This window comes from Peromyscus californicus, unplaced genomic scaffold, assembly GCF_007827085.1.
Source record: "Peromyscus californicus insignis strain IS unplaced genomic scaffold, ASM782708v3 Scaffold_6__1_contigs__length_162567912, whole genome shotgun sequence".
In the NCBI taxonomy this organism is placed as follows: Eukaryota; Metazoa; Chordata; class Mammalia; order Rodentia; family Cricetidae; genus Peromyscus; species Peromyscus californicus.
The window spans coordinates 47,032,110-47,054,390 of NW_026294584.1; the positions used below are offsets into that span (position 1 = coordinate 47,032,110).

The 22,281-nt window shown below is 43.3% G+C and overlaps 1 protein-coding gene across 4 annotated transcripts in view; it reads left to right on the forward strand.

The window, feature by feature from the left end:
• Window positions 1–22,281, forward strand: part of Lrguk (leucine rich repeats and guanylate kinase domain containing) — a 107,968-nt gene that overhangs the window by 10,286 nt on the left and 75,401 nt on the right. For 3 of the 4 annotated variants that reach the window (XM_052721854.1, XM_052721851.1, XM_052721852.1), the window contains exons 4-6: window positions 2,908–3,008; window positions 8,823–8,904; window positions 17,642–17,766. In XM_052721854.1, coding sequence (XP_052577814.1) covers window positions 2,908–3,008; window positions 8,823–8,904; window positions 17,642–17,766 — 308 coding nt within the window. The remainder of the gene's footprint in view (window positions 1–2,907; window positions 3,009–8,822; window positions 8,905–17,641; window positions 17,767–22,281) is intronic. The other variant, XM_052721853.1, reaches the window with a different exon arrangement.

A 22,281-nucleotide genomic window follows, 5' to 3' on the forward strand; every position in this document is an offset into this window, starting at 1 on the left:
AATAAAGTCCAGCCCTTGAGTGCAGACAAGCATTGTATCCTGTTCTAAATACCAATGTTGGAGAGACAGTTACATTGTTTTTCCCATTCTTTATAAACCCATTTTAGAAAATTTCAAACATGAGCAGAGAAAATTCTGGAATAAATACTGAGCAGTAATAGCTGGGGGCTACCCTTGATCTATCTACAACCCCCCTCCACCCCTGGCCCTTTTCATCCAAGTTACTTTAAAGCGAATCTCAGATCATGTGATGATCCAACCACCAGGAAGGCATTTTTGCTGTTACCGGCAGGAGTGCTCTGCCCACCCCACACCTACAAGGTTGATTGTGCTCTGCCCACCCCACATCTCTGAGATTGATTTTTCACTCTTACTGAATAAGAAACTGCAGCCTCATGGGAGGCTCTGATGAGGTTCAATGCCAACCATGAGAAGAGATTTAGCTTCATAGCCGGCCACTCAAGGCACTCTCTCTGCAGAACGGCCTCTCTCTTCAGACCACTCCTCCTTGGTTCTCTGTGACCCTCTGTATTCATTCCTCAGCCGTCTGAGTGTCTGCTGTGTGTTGGTATGGCAGTATGTTTTTCTTTGGGGGATGTCAGCCTTACACGTGTTCTGAGGTAGACCACATTTCAACTTTCAACAGAATCACTTGTGTGTAGTGGGGGCTGTGAGTACACAGATTGCTGAATCCCGCCCTCAGAGTTTCTGACTCAGTAGAACTGGGGTAAGGCTAAGAATTTACGTTTGCAGTGAGCAAGGCTAGTAGGGCTGATGCTACTGGTCCAGAACCGTTGGTGTAGACTTAAGGTGCTCCTGCCATCTGGTGGACAAAGAGGTTACTGCGCCAAGGAGGGGACTACATGGAAGTTAAAACCCAGGGATTGTTTTCTGTCACAGTGATTTTTAAAACCTTCGCTATGTACAGAGCATGAGATGTAACTACCATTTCTTTGTATCTATCTAAGTATTAGCTGATTCTTTACTTTAAAAGATATCCATGCGACTGGCATTAAAGATGGACCCCAGCAGGAGTTCGGGGACTCAGTGGAGACATAGAATTGAGACCACTTCTAACAGACATTCAGCTGAGCGCAGAATGGGTAGACACAGGCTGATAGGTGCAGACTGCTAAGCATCCCGATGTCCTCATAGGCTTTGTCCCGCAGGTAGCCTTCCTTGATCGACCCATTGATTAATACCCCGATGGATCGCCTTTTCAAGAGATGTTCACAACTAGGATATTGTTTAATCCAAAGACCCGAAGTAGAAGTTGGTGGGAATTGTCTGGCCTTGATCAGAGACCCTTGATCTGGCATACTAATTACTTTTCTGTTCCTGTGCTAAAACTCTATGACCAAGGCAATCTAGAAGAAAGAGTTTATTTGGGTTATGGTTCCAGAGGGTTAGAGTCCCTATTGATGACAGTGTGGCAGCAGACATGGGGACTGCAGCTGGCAGCTGAGAGCGGAGAGCCCACATCTCCAACCTCACACAGGAAGCAGAGTGAACTGGGAATGGTGTGTGGCTTTTAAAACCTACAGCAAGCCATATCTCCTGAGCCTCCCCAGACATCGCCACCATCTGGGGAACAAGCATTCAGGTGCCCAAGACTACGGGGACTATTTTTCATTCAAGCCATCACAAAATGCAAGATGGCAGCCCCATCTCACACTGTCTGCCAGCCCTGCCCAAGACACAGGTGGCATACCACCCTCTCCCACTCTGCATTTGTCTGTGCTGCTTGGCCTGGCCTGTGGTTGGCATGGCTGTCCTAGTTCTCTGTGTCCTCCAGAATGAGAGAGAAATGGGGTGCTATCACCATTACCACTTACAGGTGGAGGAATGAATCGCTTACGCCAAGGCTAGAACCCCTACTATGTGGCTTCTTTCATTCTGGTGCCCAGTGTGCAGCTGCTGTGAAGAGCGGAAACAGGGGCCAACACTGTGTCACAATCACAGTTCGTTTGTAATTCCATGAGTGGCCTCCATTAGCACAGTGATTTACTTAGTGCCAAGTTTGGGGATATCTGCTTGGGATAAAATGCAGAACTCAGATGTAGCCAATCCGGAGTCAAAGCACAGTAACAAGTAATGGATCTAAATCACCTCAAATAATTAATGAGATTTAGGATTAAGTCCAACTAAAACAAAATTGAATGAGCAACAGACTTCCCTAATTGTGGTATTTCCAGCCTTCAGAAAAGACCTAATTCAGTCATTTAGGAGCTAATTACTAAGAGGGGCATCTGAGGCTTTAGCTTCACGTCCTTTCCTGTAAGGCTAGTAATGTTTGAAGCCCCTAGGGGTTAGCAGATGGTGGGAACATGAATGGAGTGTGCAAGAGGCCTCAACATAGGTTACTTGGCCATCCCAGAAATACAGGAGATGGAAGAAGTGGGTGGGCCGTGGGGAAGAAAGAGAAATTATTAGCTCATAGAGTTTTACACATTTCTGAATGATTTTTAAGTCATCTTATAATGTGTCAGATACTGTTATGACATAGTAGAATAAAGCATGTCCTGTGGTTCTTCTATCCCTCATCTCCCCCACCCTCCTCCTACATCCTAACCTCCTCTGCTCCACACTTTCAAAATATTTCACATGCTACCAATTTTTATTAATTTGACTCAACTGAAATATTTGAGATGCTCTTGCAATGGGCATAATTAAAAGTTATTTTGATATGGGCCAGGTGTGGTAGCACCTTTAATCCCAGTACTTGGGAGGCAGAAGCAGGTGAATCTCTCTTAAGTTCTAGGCCAGCCTAGTCTACATAATGAGTTCCAGGCCAATCCAGGCTGTACAATACGACCCTGTCTGGGAAAAAAAAAAAATGTATGTTCTGATGTAACGTGCTTAATGGCTTTTTCTAGCATCTTGTTGATTTACCATTTCTGGCCCCAGATCTGTCTTGTGTGAGCTGCATGCCATATCTCCTAGAACTAAATGCTTCTCAGAACAAGCTGACTACCTTCTTCAATTTCAAACCACCCCAAAATCTCAAGGTATGCTTATCAATACACTCATCACATATGGTAAGTGTTCACCACAGTGCTTGAACAAGCAACAGAGAATTCACGGAGAGTAGTCAGAGGGGATAACACGGTGTGGGTATCTGAACTGAAGTACAGACATGCGTGTCACTGAGATGCTCCGTCAACATACAGTCCTTGAGAGATCTTTGCGGAAAGCTCATGTTCAAGGAACCTGCTTCCTTCTGCTCTCTTGGCCAGATTGATTTCATCTTCTTAGGTTACAAAGAAGGTTTTCATGGATTATTATTTCTTTGGTTTGGGGAGGTAGGTCTTTCCGTGCAGCTCAGGCTGGCCTCAAACTTCTGCCCTTCCTGCCTCAGTGTCCCGCGTGCTGGGAGTTCAGGCGTGTGCCAGCGCACGTGGCTCCTTTGCCCTTATTTAAGTAGCAGTGGCTATTGCATCTCTTCAGTTACAGCAGCGCAGTTCTATCTGAGATGGTGGGAAGACATTTCCTTGTTGCAAACTTTGTCCTCCTCTTCCTTACCCAACCTTTGCTTTGAAAGAAACTAATACTCTTATTATTAATGAGCTGGCTCTGCCTGGATAGTAGTTGTGGGTCAGCAATGCAGGCTCTTTCAGTGCTGGGGTCCTGCAGTGTTTGCTCCCTCAGTGTTTGCCAGCAGCCCGCAGCCCGCAGCCCGCAGCCCGCAGCCTGCAGCCCGCAGCCCGCAGCCCGGAACAGGTGCGAGCAGCAGCAAGCAGAACCCTGGGCCGTTGAGCTCCTTCCTGCAAGCCCGGTGTATCATGCAGCCTGGGAGGTCAGACCTCCACAGCCTTTGGCCGTAGCTGGCAGCGTCCAGTAAGGCGTGGATAGCAGGCTTCCTCTCGGCCTTTGACAGTGACTAGTGTTAGAGTTCCAGGGCCTGCAGTGTCTGACTCCACAGCTCTCTGGAACCCTTCAGCAGCAGTGGCCAGAGTCTCGGCTTTCTGGCTCCTAGAGCCTCCTTCAGCCTCAGCTCACCATCTTCTCGCGTTTCTCTGCCACCCGATCCCTTGCTCTCACCATTCTCTCAGACTGCCCGGCTGCCTCTTCTTCAGTGTCGAGGAGCCAGATGCCTGCCACCTTGTCTAACTTGGCTTGTTAGCTGTGCAGCTGTTGTAACTGCTGTCACTGTGCCGCTTCTGCTCTGCTCCTCTGTATGTCACCAGCTCACCCCACACTACTACAGTAGGCAGAACCTAAGGCCACCTGGAGAAGCCTTCTGTGGGCCCTGCCGCTGTAAAGACAATGGTGTAGGCACAGGAAAAGGTCTCTCAGGCAGCTTACCCCTGGAACCTGAACCTCCTGCCTGTATAACCAGAGAAGGAGTGTTGCACCAATCACGGCTCACCTTACATGTCAATGAAGGTTTGTGTTTGCACCAATAAACAGCCTTTTTCCTTTCCTACCAGTTAGAACAGTCTCTCAGCTAGGTCATCAGGAAGTGCCCCCCCACCCCACCCCTTACCATGGTGGAGATGATTGCAAGACCATCTAGAGTTCACCAAGACTGTGTGACAAAAAAATGTCTGGTGTGAGGTGAAACGGCCCTGCCTGCGGCTGTGCCTTCAGGAACTGGAGCATCCAGTTGTGATGGTTAGGTAGTTTTGCAAGGCTTCTGTGGCATGCTCAAAATGGCTGGTGCTGGCATAAGGGTGGCCTGGCTGGCTGGGTGCCTAACATTTATTTTGCTCAAGGTGGCCAGGGTATCAAGGGAGAGTCTAACAGCTGCCAGTTAGGGAGTCAGGTTGTCTTATCCCCTACATCTTTTTTTATGTATAGGCAAACAACCCCCAGAAGGAAAGCTTGCAATAAGAACTTAAAGAACTTATGATCGACACGGATATCACTTTTAACAGAGGTTAACACCTGCCCAGTGACCCAGAGAGAAGCATACACCTCCTCCACCCCATTCTCCACTTCCACACCCTTCCTGCCCCATTCTCCACCTCCACACGCCCTTCCTGCCCCTTTCTCCACCTCCACACGCCCTTCCTGCCCCTTTCTCTACCTCCACACACCTTTCCTGCCCCTTCTTCACCTCCACACGCCCTTCCTGCCCCGTTCTCCACCTTCGAAAGCAGGAATGAAACACATGTGTATCATAGAGCAGCTTGCTGTGTGTGGAGTGACATTTCTCCTGCTCCCAGGGGCTCCCAGGTCACCTGTGGGTCTTGGGAAAATAAGATTCTAAGTTGTAGTTTGGCCGGAGGCATGCCCGAGACTGTGTGTTCTGTTCCAGATGGCTATGGCAGCCACAAGAGTGTAGGCTCCTAGACTCTTCACCGCTGACATCACTTAGGGGACTTGAAGACTTACTAAGGTCTGGACCCCATTGCCAGAGATTCTGATTTAAGTGGCTTAAGGGAAGCCTAGGCTTTGGACTTGTTAAAGGGCCCCTAGGTGACCCCGAGAGTCTTAACAAATTTGAGAACCATTGCCCCAGAACATAAGCTTTGTTCGGTTAGACACAAATATTTAACAAAAAAGTTATTTTAAGGAATGAATGGACAACAACTCTTACCTTTTATTGTGTATTTATTTTGTCTATAAACCTAGTTAACTTAGATCTAAATTCTTCTGCTTAGACTTGAATCAAACTGAAAATCTCTTTGACATCAAGAACTTGGCATTCTTCATACTGGCATTGAAACACCTTGGTCTCTTCTGGAGTTCCCTGTCATTCCACTTTGATCAAATCACATGCACATTGCCCTTCTCCCCCGCCCCCCCCCCCCCCCAATATTTCAGTTGTTACCTGGGCAGCATTTTATATATATATATATATATATATATATATTGGTTTTTCGAGACAGGGTTTCTCTGTGTAGCTTTGCGCCTTTCCTGGATCTCGCTCTATAGACCAGGCTGGCCTCAAACTCACAGAGATCCTCCTGGCTCTGCTAGGCTACCTTAAATTCTCGCCTGTACTCAGCAGGGGGCTATGTGGTCACAAGCTTACCAAGAACTGCATTTACAGGGTTGTTTGGAGTCTCCTCTGCTGCCCTGTTTGCTTTGCATCCCAGGGAAATCCATCCCAGGAGCAGCCTCACGCTCCCCTCAGAAGCTGTTCTAGGAGTTTCTTCTCATTACCCCAACCCCTCCCCAGAAGACCTCAGAAACCAACACAAAACCATGTGCTCCATCTTTAGGGGTCTAACTTTCTGGAGAATTCATAGCCAGTCTTTCTAAGAAGTGCTTGAGTGCCAAGGCTTTCTGGTGGTTTTAGTGAGTCATCTTGTCCAAACCAATAAAGCTGTGAGTCAGTTGATATCGGCCTGCCCTATGGATGGGAACACTGAAGCACAGATGGTTAAGAATCTTACTTAATCTTTGGAGGGAGGTGGAAGAGCCAGTGCCTAAGACTCTAGAGTCCACTTTTTTCTACAGACCAAGATAAAGTAGAACTATTTCTCACACTTGAGAAGGTTGAGTTCTTTTCCCCTTTAATGTTAGTGAGACTTGTACCCCTCAACCAGGGAAAGCATGTATTTCTTTTGTAAGGGGCAGGACTTTGTACTTACATGTTTGTCTGTCTGTCTGTCTTCCTTTCTTTCTTCTCTTGATTTTTTGAGATAGGGTTTCAATTTTCAATGTATAACAGTTCTGGATGTCTGGGAACTCACTTTGTAGAACAGGCTGGCCTTAAACTCACAGAGAACCGCCTGCCTCTGCCTCCCCCCACCCCAGTGCTGGGATTAAAGGCGTGCACCACCACCACCTGGCATCTTTATACTTCTTAAAACATTTTGCTCTTAGGACTGGAGAGATGGCTCAGTGGTTGAGAGCACCTACTGTTCTTGCAGAGACCCTGAGTTTGATTCATAGCTCTACATGGTGGCTCACAACCACCTGCTAATCCCAGTTCTAGGGGGTCTGATACTTTCTTCTGACCTCCGTGGGCACGTGCATGCACACGATGAATATATGTATGTGCAGACAAACATATATGCATAAAATAAGTAACTATTTTTTAAATGTTTTGATCTTAGTAGGTGAAGATGTTAATTTGATTTGGTGGGTATTTTCTAAAAGCTATGGGTTTCAATGGGAGTCATAGAAATAAAATAATCCTTTAAAATCTCCCAAAAGCCCAACATCACTGGTCCATAGAAGGCTTGGTGTTGGCATCCAGCTTTGAAAGGGCATCCATAGATACTATGCTATGGTATAAGAACAGGAAGCATTTGTTGTACCTCAGCCCTTGCAATAAGATCACTTTTAGTCCATCATTATTACATAAAAGCAAAAAAGGTAAATGTTAAATTGCATTTACCATGCCATGTTGGCTGTTTTCACACCCTGTGTTTTACATATTCACCATGCATGTAGACCTCAGTTTCTGTTCAGATTTGTGTCACTGAAGCAGTGTTTGATTTGATTTTCACGTTGCTGCTCCTTTAGGTGGCTTGTGCTGTTCCTTCCTAGGGTTTATCAACTTGTGTCTCACTGATCATGTAATCCCCATACCACCACCCCACCCCACACCCCACCCCGTTATGTTTGTGACTGACTTAACCAGTTGTCTACTCTTGCCTTACGGTGCTTTCTAGGATGTAGTGTAGGAAATTATTGTCTCAGTAAGTTTAGGGGAGCACAGTCACTGTTTTAAAGGACACAAGAGGGACAGTGTTTATTTGGTATCTTTTTGACAGCTTTCTGCAATGAGATTGCAACATCCTCATCGAGTGCCTTGAGTTTTTTTTGCCTTTTTTAAAAGGATTTTTTTCCCAGTAGATGAATTAAGCAAAGCCCTTTATTTAATTAGTTAGTTAGTTTGTTTTCAGTCTCATTCTAGACCAGGGTCAACAGATGTTGCTGAAAATGCCTGTCTAAATGAGTCAATTGTGAGAAAGGATATTGGGCCCCCACAATATCATAGTGAGTGGCACTATTAGGAGGTGTGGCTTTGTTGGAGTGGGTATGGCTTTGCTGGAGGAAGTGTGTCACTTTGAGGATTCCTATGCTCAGGATACTACCCAGTGTCTCAGTTGACTTCCTGTTGCCTGCAAGATTTAGCACTCTCAGCTCCAGCACCACATCTACCTGCATGCCACCATGCTCCTCATCATGATGATAATGGACTGAACCTCTGAACTGTGAGCAAGCCACTCTCAATTAAATGCTTTCTTTATAAGAGTTTCCATGATTATGGTGTCTCTTCACAGCAATAGAAACCCTAAGACAGATACAATGGAAGCAGCATAGCCTGAGGGATAAATAAGGATTGTCCTGGCAGTTAGAGGCATCATGGGAGACTACCTGGAGGACAGACAATAAGACGTGCACATAACTGAAGTGAATGTGGTCTATTGGGTGTTAGAAAAGATGGGCAACATGGTGAAATGGGTGAAACTGAAGTAAGTCCTGAAGGAAGACTATGGAAATCTGAAATAACAGCTGCAAACGAGAGAGTAGGTGGTGCATGGTGGCACACACTTTAACCCAGCACTTAAGAGGCAGAGGCAGGCGAATCTCTGCAAGTTTGAGGCCAGTCTGATCTACAAGAATTTCAGGCCAGCCAGGACTGTATAGTGAGTGAGACCCTGGAGGGGAGGGGAGGGACAGAAAGGGAGGATCCATCCTTGTGGGCCACAGAGAAGATTTCTCCTCAGTTCTCTCTCGAGGTGGTGACAGTAGTGTCCTGGTTCGAAAAGGCAGAGAGAGGTGCCTGGTTTGGCTATAGTACATCTACAGCAATCAACTCTGTCTACATCCAGAGACATATCTTCTTGTTTTGCTATTAAACACTAGTGAGCCTGAAAGAAAGCAACATGTAACATATGTTCTCTTTTTATCATCAGAAGGTGGATATTTCCTCCAACCAAATTTTTGAAATGTGTGACCTGTCGGCGTACAACACTCTCACTCAACTGATTTTGGACAGTATCCTTTGAATGCGTGAAGGGGAGGCTATGGTGACTTGTTCCACTGGAGAGGGTGTTACAGACTACAGGGAGTGGTGTCAGATAAGTGATTTCCCTGAAGTGTGTGACTCATGTAATTGAATAAGAATCAGTAGTCATAATATTTGTTTACCAAGGACCATTTCTACAGGCCGAAGCTTGTCACGGGCTTCTGACCCCAGCAAGCGGAGAAGGATGGTCCTTGACATGAATGGTAAGCTTGTTCTTGATTCTAGAATGAGGGATGTTCTGTTAAATGAGCATGAGTCTTCAAACTTACTTAAACTTTTGACTTATTTTATACAAATTTAGAGTCTTAACATCTAGATTTGCCAAGAGGAAAATTAGTAGATATTTTACTGAAGCGTTCATACTGCTGCCTTTAAATAAAGCAAGGCATTCTAGTAAGTTATTTATTTATTTGTTTTGTTGAGGGATCAAACCTGGGATCTCACACATGCTTGGTAAGTGCTCTACCACAGACTTATACCTCAAGCTAAAATGCATTTAACTAAAAACAAAAGAAAAGCCAAGTTTTTGATTCACCTTCGGGAGCATCCATGTATGCGTTACATGAACCACGCTCCCATGCACACTGAATGCCAACTTCGATTTGGGAAGCCTAAAAGGTTAACTGAAGATCTGTGCATCTAATGAGCTTGAGCCTCTTCTTTACCCCAGAGACTGGTGTTCTCTGGGTAATAAGAGAGCAGGGCCTTCTGTTGCTCAGCAAGCATCTTTCTCCCCCCCCCTTGGGAATTTGGGGGGCAGAACGGAGCATGAGTTGATTGCCCCTGAGTGTCTCATTCCAGGGATGAGGCAGCAGCTTGTTTTTAGTAAGCCTGGGATTGCAGAGGTGGCGATCCTGGAGATGGACGTTTTAGAAAGTGTCTAATCATGTGGAATGCTAGAACACATCCTCACTCCCTTTCAAACTCATCGATGAAAATAAGCAGTGAGTGAGCTCTTAGATGGTGCTCCTGAGCAGCCCAATAGAGATTTGAATGAAATGTTTCCATGGCAAGTCAGAGGCACACACATACGCAGCACCTTCCTACAGAACCTTGGCTTCATGCTTGCCCATTGTGTGTAATGAATGTTCAAAGAGAGAGAGAGAGAAAGAGAGGGAGGGGAAAGAAGGGAGTGGGAGAGAGAAGCCACCTGGCTTGGAAATCTACTCATCTCTGGCCATGTGGAAGAGTGCTGCCCAGAGGAACCAGCATAGCACAGCCTGGAACTTTCTAGAAATCCAGATCCTTGTGTTCTGTGCAAGGCCTATTTGAACCAAGTGTCTGGACAGTTTGAGGGCATGTTTTAAAACTAAGAGGTTGGCTATACCCTAAAGCCCTGCCTGTCAAAGGGGTTCAGCATTCAGAGGCCTTACCTGTGCCTCAGGATACCCAGAGAACAGAATGGAGCTGGATATGGAGAACTTTCACTCCAGCAAGATACTTCAATGTGTAGCCCAGAATTGCCAAAGAAAACAACTCTCATGTATTGTAGACTCAAAATAAAGGATTCAGTTTAAAACATTTCTATCACGATGGTTTTAATTTTTTATATAAACTTAGCTTTCCATGTACAAAAGTAAAATATTAGAACTTTGTGAATGTCAAATAATGTAGTGATATCATAAAGAAAGGAATTAGGTTTTCCTTTTTAAATGTTGACATTAGATGTAGCAGTTGAGTCTTATTACTGACATATAAAGAGAGTCATTATTATATCAAGACTAATGGAAATCCAGAACATAGGCATTAGAGTATATTATAACATCTTCGTGTTTGAAAAACCACAGAGACAAATAGCCAAAACGGACTGCTCTTCTTGAGCTATTAGTGAAATAAAATTACAAATAGTTTACTATTAGAAACTTTACAAAGTATGATATAATTAACACTAAGAGATTCAGGAAAATAAGCCCTTTTTTCCTTAAAGAAACCCAAGTGACATATAAAATTTAACGAAATCCAGCACTCTTTGCAGTTTTTGTATTACATTTTATAATCCACTTGGTGTGCATGCATGTTGTTGGGTGCACACAGCACAGTGTCCCCGTGGAGGTCAGAGGACAACTTTTGGGAGTTAGTTCTCTCTTTCCACCATGTGGGGCTCAGGGATCCAACTCAGGCCATCAGGCTTGGTGCCAGGTTCCTTTGGGCATCTTTCCAGCTCCCAAATCCAATACCCTTTCACAATACAACTCAAGAAACTAGAAATAAAGTGTTTTCTCTGAGTATGTTCTCTACAAAAGTATTCTAAGCACCCTAATCTAAAAATGCCAGCTGCTGGGAGGCATGCGGAGTGAGAGGATCTCTTTGTAACTTGTCTGTGGTTATGACATTGGCTCAACCACTTTGAGAAGACAGCTTCAAGGTCTCTTATAAAGGTGAGCGTCTACACTCACTATGACTGGCACTTCTGATTTCTGCAGTGAATCGCATGTGCCCGGAGGCTTGCAGAGGAGTGCTGATTGTGGTGTTCTCTTTAATAGCAAAAATGGAAAGACACCAATTGCTCATCAGTAACAGAAGATGTAAATAAATTATGCTATTGTCAGGTAATAGCAAATGATATATATAGTAGTGAAAATGATTGAAATATACCAATGGGTTGTAACAGAGATGAGTATTTAAGCTTTTTTTAAGGCTTTATTTTATTTTATGTTTGCGAATGTTCTGCCTGCCTGTATGTATGTATGCATGTGCACTTCATGCATGCCTGGTGCCCAGGGAGGTCAGAAGAGGGCATAAGGTCCCCTGGAGCTAGAATAACAGATGTTATTCCATGTGAGTGCTGAGAATTGAACCTGAGTCCTCTGCAAGAGCAACTTCTTTAACAGATGAGCCATCTCTTCATCCCAGAGATGAATTTTAATAAAAATAAATATAACCTAGGTATAAAGGGGAAAGACAATTCAGTATAGTAAGTATTTCTGAGAGGCAGACACAAAGATTGAACGGGAAAGTGTGTGTGTGTGTGTGTGTGTGTGTGTGTGTGTGTGTGTGTGTGTGTGTGTGTTAGAACTGAAGCTCAGAGTCTCATACACGCTAGGCTACTATTCTACAACAAAGTCAAACTCCTAGCTCCCTTATATTTTAAAAAAGAAAATACCAGCTTAATAGTCTGTTCTGTCCAAGAATTAAAAACTGAATTTCTTTTTATTTATTTATGTATGTATGTATGTATGTATATATGTATGTATGTGTGTATGTGTGTATGTATGTGTGTGTGCATGTGCAAATGCATGTGTGTCCATGCATGCTTGCTTTTCTGTGTGTGCACCACATGTGTTCAGTGTCCACAGAGGCCAGAAGAGGGTGTTGTATCCCCCAGAACTGGAGTTACAGGCAGTTGTGGGCTGCCTAATGTGGGTGCTGGGAACCAAACTCATTTCCTCTGCAAGAGCAGTACATATTCTTAACCACTGGGCCATCTCTCCAGTCCCAAACTGTGGAAATTCTTAATTGAATCATTTGAATAAACCAATTTTGCTTGTAATATAAAATGATTATAGTAAATTATATTAATATCTTGAACAACATTGCTAACTATAAGGTATCAATTTTTTATTTATCATAGTAGATTATTTCATCCTTCCCTGTGTGGATAATTGATGGTTACTTAGTAATCATCCTAAATTACAAGGTAAGAAACCTAGTTGAGGTAAAGTAGATTTATTTATTATTAAGTAAAGATGTTGTTTATTCTTTACAAGTATTGATGGATCATTAATAAATTACAAACATGATTCATAGAATTTAAAATCTAGACAGGATTTAGAGGCCACCCAGTGCTAATTATGTATTTTATGGAAAAGGACCTGGAGACCCAGGGAAGGTCGGCATCTTGTTGGAGCTAGCTGGTAAGCAGCTGCCTGAGGTCACTATTCTGAATCCTACTGGCTTGCCCACTCTGCAATCCACTGAGCGATTACTACTTTAATAACGCTGCCATTTAAGCTATATGCGGATTTCAGTTCTCCCTGAGACTCACTCCTGTGGCGGAGACCACTTTTTAAGGTGGTAGAGACCTCTCAGGATTGGTTGTGATTAAAGCCATCATTATGACTCTCCACTCAGAGAATCCTGATGGATTTCGGCCTTATTTCTCAGTAACTGTTTTCTGTACACCCAAACCATATTTTATGATGGTAGACAAATGAATAAGAGCAAATGCTGAACTAGTGAATAATTCACGTCAAGCGTTTATGAACTGCTGACAGCATTGCTGGAATGTAAAAATATATTGTTGGGTTCCCCAGGCCCCAGCCGTAAAGTTATGCTAAGTGCCACAGGGTTCCTTCACGTGGTTTCCATAACAATCTAAAATTCCACTGTAAATGATTTATTCACAAAGATGGTAAAACTTCAGAGCTGGAAAGCAACGTGAGGACTTTGAGTTCTTGGAGTCTTTCTCCTGATAGCTCTCTTTTAATATTATAATGCACCTAAGAGGATTAATCCAGTAAGCTAATTCATCGAAATAGTTTCGTGATTTATCAGATTGTATTTCTTCTTATCAGAAACTCCCAAGACCTCAGAAAGAACGTGAAATAATAATGTTAGGAGGAGGGGCAAGAAACTCTCCATGAAGGACCTTAAAATAAGAAAACGGGAGATTAGAGGGATGAAGGTATTCTGTCTGGGAAGCATGGCTGGCTGGGAGCTCAGCTCCTCACGGCCCAGTCATGTGTACTGATTGTAATCAGCACCTGCAGCATAAGACTATTGGAATAAGTGGGGGGGCGGGGAGCATGGCAATATAAAGAGTGTGGTCATTCCTGAGAAGTGTATTCTAGGACTCCTCAGATGCCCAAGCCATGGATGCTCAAATCCCTTGTATACACTGAGACAGATGCTATGTCAAAGGTTGTTAGAGAAAAATGACAAGGGAAACATCTGTATAACTTCAAAACAGTTGTATGTTTTTTGCATCAAGTGTTTTCACCATGTGGTTGATTGGCTGAATGAAAGGGTGTGGAATCCGTGCAGATTCAGGGCCAGCGTATCCTTCACTTGTGAGCCTAAGTAATTTAGGAAAGTCCTTCAGTGTTAGGGGAGTGAGACTTGGGAGGTGGGAGGAGGTCTCGGTAGGGAGTGAGCAGTGTTCTCCACAGGGATGCCGGTTGAACTTCTTACTCTTTGCAAAACACCCTGAGCAACCACAGTGGAATCTGCTGGAGCCAGGGCTGTGGTTGCAGTGAGGTGCCACATTTCTCTTCCTTTCTCTCCCCCGGTTCTCATTTCAGAAAACTTGACATGTAGCAGTGACAGGTACAGGAAGCTGGAGGCACCAAGGGAGTTGAGGCATCCTCTGGGGTCTCAGAAACAAGCTCCCGATCCCCAATCCCTGATGTCACTGTCATTGTTAGGACTCCTGTCTTCTGGCTCCTGGCCTTTGCCTGCTTCCAGGAGACTGCTCCTGACAGCTGCCCACTGCATCCATTCACTCTGCCGTGATTCGGAGCATCTCCCTCTTGGTTGGAATAGAGCTTCCAGGATGCTATTGTTTCTGAAACTGGGCTTCAACACTTGCTTCTCTCTGACACTGAGCAGATGGCTATTTGAAGTTTTCATGGCTTAATTTTTGTTGCCAAAGATTGCTTATTGCAAAGATATGTCCTACACAGCTGTGTGAGGTAATTTAATCTCTCATTTCCTATATTTCATGTTCATCTTTTATGATAGTCCATATCTACAAAGAGCTGGCCTTTGTCTATTTCCAAAACAATTGTTTAGCCAGCCCAGAGAAAAAGAGATCTGAAAGACAGTGTTTTGAGTAAGTATCTGTTTGTGTGGTTGTTTTGGCAGAGACCTTACTCATAGGAGATTTGAAATGGCATATTGACCACCACCAAAGTGGTTCTGCCCATGGGTGGAATCTGGAACCAGTAAGAGAAACCTAGAAATTTCTGCTCTATTTGGTAACATATCGCTATCCAGTTTTCTTATTTATCTCTCTCCCTAGTCCAGCTCTTTTTGGATTCAATCCCAATCTTGAGTCATCCATTTCCATGCTAAGAGTTAGAGGATGTGATGCCTTGGCCCCATGTGATTATAATGTAGTAATGATATGAGAGCCTTATAGTTTTGAAGAATAGCTCATCCACACCCTTTTTAAAACAATTAAATGTGTTCTTTGACAATTTTGTGCATGTATATAATGTATTCTGGTTATTCTTGTCCCCACCCTCTCTCAGTTCCCTTCCACTCCTCAGTACCCTCTCTTCCCCATAAGTCTTCCTGACATCCATGTCTTTTTGTTTTGTGACTCACTTAGTTTAACAAGGACTGTCTGTGTGGTCATGGGTTTAAAACTATTCACCGGAGCTTGGTGGCTCATGAGTGAGTACACAACTCAGTGACAACAGTGACCAAGTCCCCACCCCAGATATATCAGCAGCCAGTAGTTTAAGAGAGAGGGGAGGGCTCCAGGAGCCCCTTCTTCACCTCGACTGTTGACAAAGCCAATCCTGTGCAGCCCAGTGCAGCTATCAGAGCTGCTGTGAGATCATGGTTCAAATGGCTGTGCCGTGCCCTGCAGACAATTTTACAGCTCTCCCCCCATCTTCCAACTCTCACTTATCTACCCCTTCCTCCATGACACTTACCAAGCCCTAGAGGGGTGTGTAAATGTCCTTTTTAGGGCTGGGCACGCAACTACCACTCACTTTCAGTACCATGAGTAGCCGTGAGTCTCTGTGTTCACACTCATTCACTGCAAAGAGAAGCATCTCTAAGACTGAAAGTTGCATTTGTTTATGGGCATAAATAGAAATATTTTGAAGGAAGTTTGGTTCTATGTCAGTTTAGCTGAACAGCAGTAGTTCAGTGCCCCTGGAGCCCATGGCCGCCTCAGCCATGGGTTTTTGATCAAGTGTGCAGTTCCAGGCATGAATTCTCTCCTGTGAAGTACGTCTCAAATGCAGAGACAGATGATGACCCCCATAATCGTGCCATTATTGCTCTGGTATCACACCCAATTTTTACTTATTTTTCCCCATGACTTAACTCCTAGCCTCGTGCCAACTTGGTGTTATCACCATGTTACAAATGCAACATCTCATAGTGAAGGGTTGTGTAAGCCAGTTAGGGATTTTGAATTTATCCTATTAAAATTTTAAAAAATTATATTTGTGTGTGTGTGTGTGTATATATATATATATTTGTTTGGTTATGTGCACATGAGTACAGATCCCATTGTAGGCCTGAAGAGGGCATTGGATTTGCTGGTGCTGGAATTACAGATGATTGTGAACTGTCTGATGTGGGTGCTGACATCCAAACTTGGGTCATCTGCAAGAGCAACACCCATTCTTAACCAGTAAGCCTCCACTCCAGCCCCCCCTGTGAGGACATCCAGTCAACATTTTGATTTTTGTTTTGTTTTGTTTTTTGTTTTTGTTTTTTGTTTTTTCGAGACAGGGTTTCTCTGTGTAGCTTTGCGCCTTTCCTGGATCTTGCTCTGTAGACCAGGCTGGCCTCGAACTCACAAAGATGCGCCTGCCTCTGCCTCCCGAGTGCTGGGATTAAAGGCGTGCGCCACCACCGCCCGGCTCAACATTTTGAAATAATTAACCTGACTTTAGCCTATAAGGGACTTGAGGGCAGAAAGTAATGGCTATTAAAGGAACCCGTTGATGCTAAAGGTGAGTTAATTTGGCAGATGAGTAAATACAAAGAACACTTGAAGACATCTTTTAAAACATCATCGCCAGGTCTTGAAGATCAGTTAGATGCTGTGAGGAATGTGAGAACATGGCGGTGTTACAGCTACTTGGGAGGCAAAGCTGGCTGGACTCTGGGGGAGCAGTAGCATTCATCCCTGGGAACTAGTCAGGTGCTTTGAGGACAGAGAAGGTCTAGCTGAACAGTGAGCTTTGGAATTGCTGTTTGGGCCGACCGACTACAAGCCTGGGACACAAGATCAACTTTAAAAATGTGATCAGTGAGAACAGAAATGGCAGATGGTCATATTAGAGCAGACTTCTAGCTTCCTGGATTTGAACGGGAGAAGAGCAGCCGATATAGCGGGAAGAAAGGGCTGCTCCCCTCTGTGAGAGGGTGGTGGCCTTCCAGCCACCCATTTGTTGTCGAGACAGCTCCAAGATGATAAAGCCCCGTTCGCATTGCCTCTGGAGGGTGACCCTGCCTTCCAAACTCCCCCATGGAGATCATTAACTAACCCAGAGAAGTACTGCCCACGAGCCAGCTCCAAACTGCTGTTTTCTTCCATAGTATTAAATGAGTCACCTGTGGATACAAATGCTACGCCTTTAAATTTTTGTAGAAGTGATGTTTTATCCTATATGAAAACATATGCAATTTAGGGCTTATCCTATATGGGGCATATAATATTCCTTTATTTAAACTCTTGTCTGATTTTTCTAGTGATAATTTAACACTGATTTTATTTTATATTTTTATTTTTTGGTGTGTGTGTGTGTGTGTGTGTGTGTGTGTGTGTGTGTGTGTGTGTGTGTTTTGCCAAGGTGCTTGTGTGAAGGAGGTCAGAGGCCATTTTTTAGGTCCTCTCTTTCCCCCATATTGGACCACCATATAGTACCTTTACCTGTTCAGCCATCCCCCTGGTTCAGCACTGGGGTGTGTGTGCGTGTGTGTGTGTGTGTGTGTGTGTGTGTGTGTGTGTGTGTGTGTTTAATCTTTCCAAAGACTTTGAATAACATTTTCCTTAAACAGAGTTGTCATATACAGACAACGAGATAAAAGAAATCAATGGACTAGAGAATTGCATCAGCCTGACCCACCTTAGTCTGGCTGGCAACAAGATCACCACAATTAACGGCTTAGGAACATTACCCATCAAAGTGCTTTGTTTGGTGAGTACAACATGACGCCATTCTTTGTAGAAGTAGCAGTTATTGTTTAAAAAGTGTATGAATTATGACCTCTTAGGATTTTTCTTTGTTGCTCCTTATAGTCTGGTGTGCATACATGCTCCTGTGTGTGTGTGTGTGTGTGTGTGTGTGTGTGTGTGTGTGTGTGTGAGTGATTAATAGTCCATGTTCAAGTAAAGCCAGTTTCAAATTTGGCATGCAAATTAAAAGAATTAGAAACTGATTTTCTAGCCTGTGAAAGAAGGTCTGTTTTAACAAGTAGTTTTAATATTATGTATTTCATTGGTGAAAATAACATTTGAGCATAGTAAGCATGCTTGCTGCTGCTCACACTCGATTGCATGCAAACGGAGCACAAGGTGTTTCCCAGGTACTGACCTCGGGCAGCCCATTTGTACAATGCATTCTAGCCTCCCAGTCTGGAAGTCATAAGTCATGCTGAGAATAACTACATAGTTCAGTCAGAAAGATTCTATCTGATTGACATTTCCCAAGGAAAGTGCCCTGTGACATGCTGAGGGACCAAAACTCAAATGAAAGCTGAGACTGTTTGCTAGCAAGTCAGTAGGATCCCAAGAGTCCCAAAGATGCACATGCTGTTTATAAATTAACAGTGTAGGTTACTAGTGTGTGGGAGAGGGTGGTAATACTGTGTATATACAGGATCCTTCCTTACTCTTCCTCTCCTTCCTATCCTTAGATGACTTTGTTGACCTTTATCACACCCATCAGAGGGTGGGCAGGGAGTATTTCAATGAGGCTTGTATCTTACTAATGTTTATGTCTTTCACAGGTGGGTGTTAAATGACATATTGGGTTATGTATACAGTTTTTTTTAATTTAAAAACTATTTTTTTTAAATTTTATGTCTTTGGGTGTTTTGCCTGCATGAATGTTTATGTACCACTTTCATGCCTGGTGCCCAGGGAGTCAAGAAGATGGCATGGGATCCCCTAAAACTTGAGTTACAGAAAGTTGTGAACCATGTGGGAACTGGGAATCGAACCTAGAAAAGCAGCCAGTGCTCTTAACTGCCGAGTCATCTCTCCGGCCCCATGTGCACATTTTTTTACACACACATACAAATTCTTTATTTGACCAGAGATCACCGAAGTTTGGCTCTGTGATGATTTTTCTTCCTCTTAAAGCTCAAAGTACTTTCTAACGACCTGTCTAACCCTCCATGGAATTCAGAGAGGGTGGAGGGCTGGCATTCTAGTACCATGCAGAGAAAGGTTTCATGATTCTCCTGAGATTTTATGTTTTCTGTGCTTAAGGAGTGACAATTATTATTAAAAACAGTGTATTTCAGTTTCATTCTATGTTTCATTAATCACATACCCCTCACTGACAGTAGCATTTTTAAGTATCTTTTTCTGCCAATAAATGAGATAGATTGTTGTAGTCCCTGCACCCAGCACCCAAGATGGACCAGAAAATAGTGAATATGCTATTATTCATTTTCACTGAAATTCTGAGAATTGGAAAATTGTCTTTTCCAAGTTTTAATAAAATTTATAACCAAAAATGATACACATTTGCTTCAGCAGTTTATATTGACTATATTTTTAATTCACAGAATCAGAAAATCATTTGACTTAGCTATTGACAAGAATTCAGTTTACAGTGTAGTAAGAAGAACAAACCAACTGCTAATGCTTTGCCTTCATCTTTTGTGGGACATGTAAAAGCTGGCAAGGGACCCTCACAGCTTGCTAGTGGGCCATTCTGTCCTCCTCGGAACACAGTGACAATGCACTGCAAACCTTGAACTTCACCTTGTTGGAGTAAAAGCCATTTCAGTTCCCCTGACAGACTGGTAGATGAAGAATGTTTCCTAAATTAATTTACTTCAAACAACTTCTCTCTAAAAGTGTTTTTTTTTTCCTGTTATTCACTGCGAGGCTGGAGGAGCTGTGTGCAGAAACTTCTTCATGTCTACATCCAGGGTGGGCCTTTGGGTTCTTCTCAGTGACAGACAAAGGCTCTACCTAGCTGGCTTTCAATCAGAAATTCTATGATTCTCAGCTTCTCTCGGTCTGCTCTCTTTTATGACCATAGGCTATCTAATTAAACTTTTCTATGCCTCTCTCTGCTCAGACCATCTACCTCTTTGAAAGCCATCAGAGACACTAAAGAATATTACATCTGTCCAGTATATAGAAAGTGCCTCACAGTCCTCTGGGGAAAAGGATATGGTATATAAATTTGATATGTGGGCAGTGTTTGAATGGGAGATTGAGCCCTTATTTCAATACCTTAAATTGATATGGATATGATGGTGAGCTCAGCATGGTCTCTTTCCTATTACTTTTCACTTTTTATAACTTTTTGAACTTTAAGCAGGAAAATTTGATTTCACTTTGTCAAATAAGGATATTAGGGTTTTTTTTTCCTTTTTATTACAATTTTCTTTCAAACATATAGAGGTAAAAAGAATAGTATAATAAGCCCTCATGGGCTATAATCTACCTTTAAAGATTATTAACATTCTATTATGATATTTTAAGGGGCTATAGAATTATACTAGTGAGCACAAATCTGGCTCATTATTGAAATGAAATTTTATGAAAAATAAGATGAAAATGAGTTTCTAGCTATTCAATGTGCTAGTAAACATTACCAGTGAAAATATTCAAATGAAAGGGAATACAGTAATTTAATTTTTCAGTTCTTAAGTTGATATGGAAAGTTTTGAATGTTTTTTATTTTGTTTTGTTTTTGTTTTTTTCTTTGAGACAGGATCTCTCTATGTAGTCCTGGCTGTTCTGGAACTTGCTATGTAGACCAGGCTGGCCTTGAACTTACAGAGATCCAACTTCTTCTGCATCACCATGCCTGGCATGAAAGTTTTAAATGTTTTAAGGATAAGTAAAATGTAATATTAACTGAAAGTTTGAACTTATTCTTTATGATAATTTTTGACTCAAACCAAAGGTTAAATTTTACTATGACATTTTCCCGTTCCTTAAGGCAAAGGGGCCAAGGAACGAAGAGTATGTTGGGAAATATTCAAAAATGAAAATTATTGTTATTACTGTTATTGCCATGGGTATGTGGAGACTGAGAAAGAGGACAACCATTTGAGTATGGAAAACTCCTTCCTATTCTCATTGTCTGAGAGATGCTTATATGTGAATTATTGAAGAAGTAAATTGATTATCATTGTATAGTAAGCTACCCAGTTGTCATAGTATTGAGGGAATAACAATTGTTATTAGCTAACAGTTCTGCACTCTGTGCTGGGTTGGGGGCTGTTTCCTCTGATGGGTTTGCTGGCATGTCGGTTGGGTGGGGTTGACTCATCTGGGATGCTTTGATGGCTAGATTTTCTATTAGGCTCAGGGTATTGACTCAGAGGTATCAGTCTGTCAGTCTCCTAGTCTCGGGGTATTTTCCCATGTGGTTTCTGCTTATCCAGATGACTTCTCCAGAGTAGAATGGCTGGAATCCCCACATGGTATCTAGAGCTCCTAGGATAAGCAGAAGTGGCTTGGTCATCTTATTTCTTGGAATTAGAACCGGCACACTTCTGTCATACCCCTTTGGTTAAGGAAGGTTTTATAGGCCAGCATAGGTTAAAGAGGAGGCACCATACAAGAGCAGAAATGACCAGACTCTACCAACTCAACCATCCCCACAGACTTTGTGAGATGATACACTTTAGAATGTATCTGGAAATGAAGTATATGTGAGAGTCTACTGAGATGGTGCTAAAAGAGTGCATTCGGGTCATGATTTTAGAGACCAACATAAAGCTGTACTGATGTTTAGGTTTCAGATGTGTGTCTTAGTTTCTGTTCTAGTTGCATTGATAAACTACTGTGATAAAAGCAACATAAGTGGGAAAGTGATTCTGTGGGGGACCTGCCCCCACCTTTACCCCAGGGTACTCTTGAGGAGTGAAGGGTAAGATTTAGATAGAAGGATAGAGGGGAGAGAAACAGATAGAAACACAGGATAGCCTTGGGAGGGCCTGGATCAATACCCACCGGCCCAGAACTTTATTCAAAAGGCTTTTTATAACAATGCCAAGGGGCGAGGCAAAAGACCTCCCCTTTGCTAGATACGGCCAAGCATAGACCCTTCCAAACACCTGGTACCCAGGCCTGTGGTCCAATCACCCTCTTATGCAGCCCTGCTGGTAAAGCAAGCTCAGATCACTAGGAAACCTCTGAGGGTTCCCACAGGTTTCTTCAGCTCACAGTTCCGGGTCACAGTCCATCATAGCAGGGGAATCACAGCAGCAGGAGCCTGAGAGAGCATGTCTTAGGGATTCATGAATTCACAGAAGCAGAGAGCAATGAATTAGAGCATGCATGTGAGTGTTCAACTCCCTCTCTTCAGTCTTACACATTCCAGAATCCTCCACCTAGGGATTGGTGGTGCCCACAGTGGGTGGGGCTCCCCACCTCAATTAATATAATCCATCTCAGGTCTGCCCACAAGCCAACCCATCCCGCCAATCCTTGGTTGAGATTCCCTTCTCAGGCAATA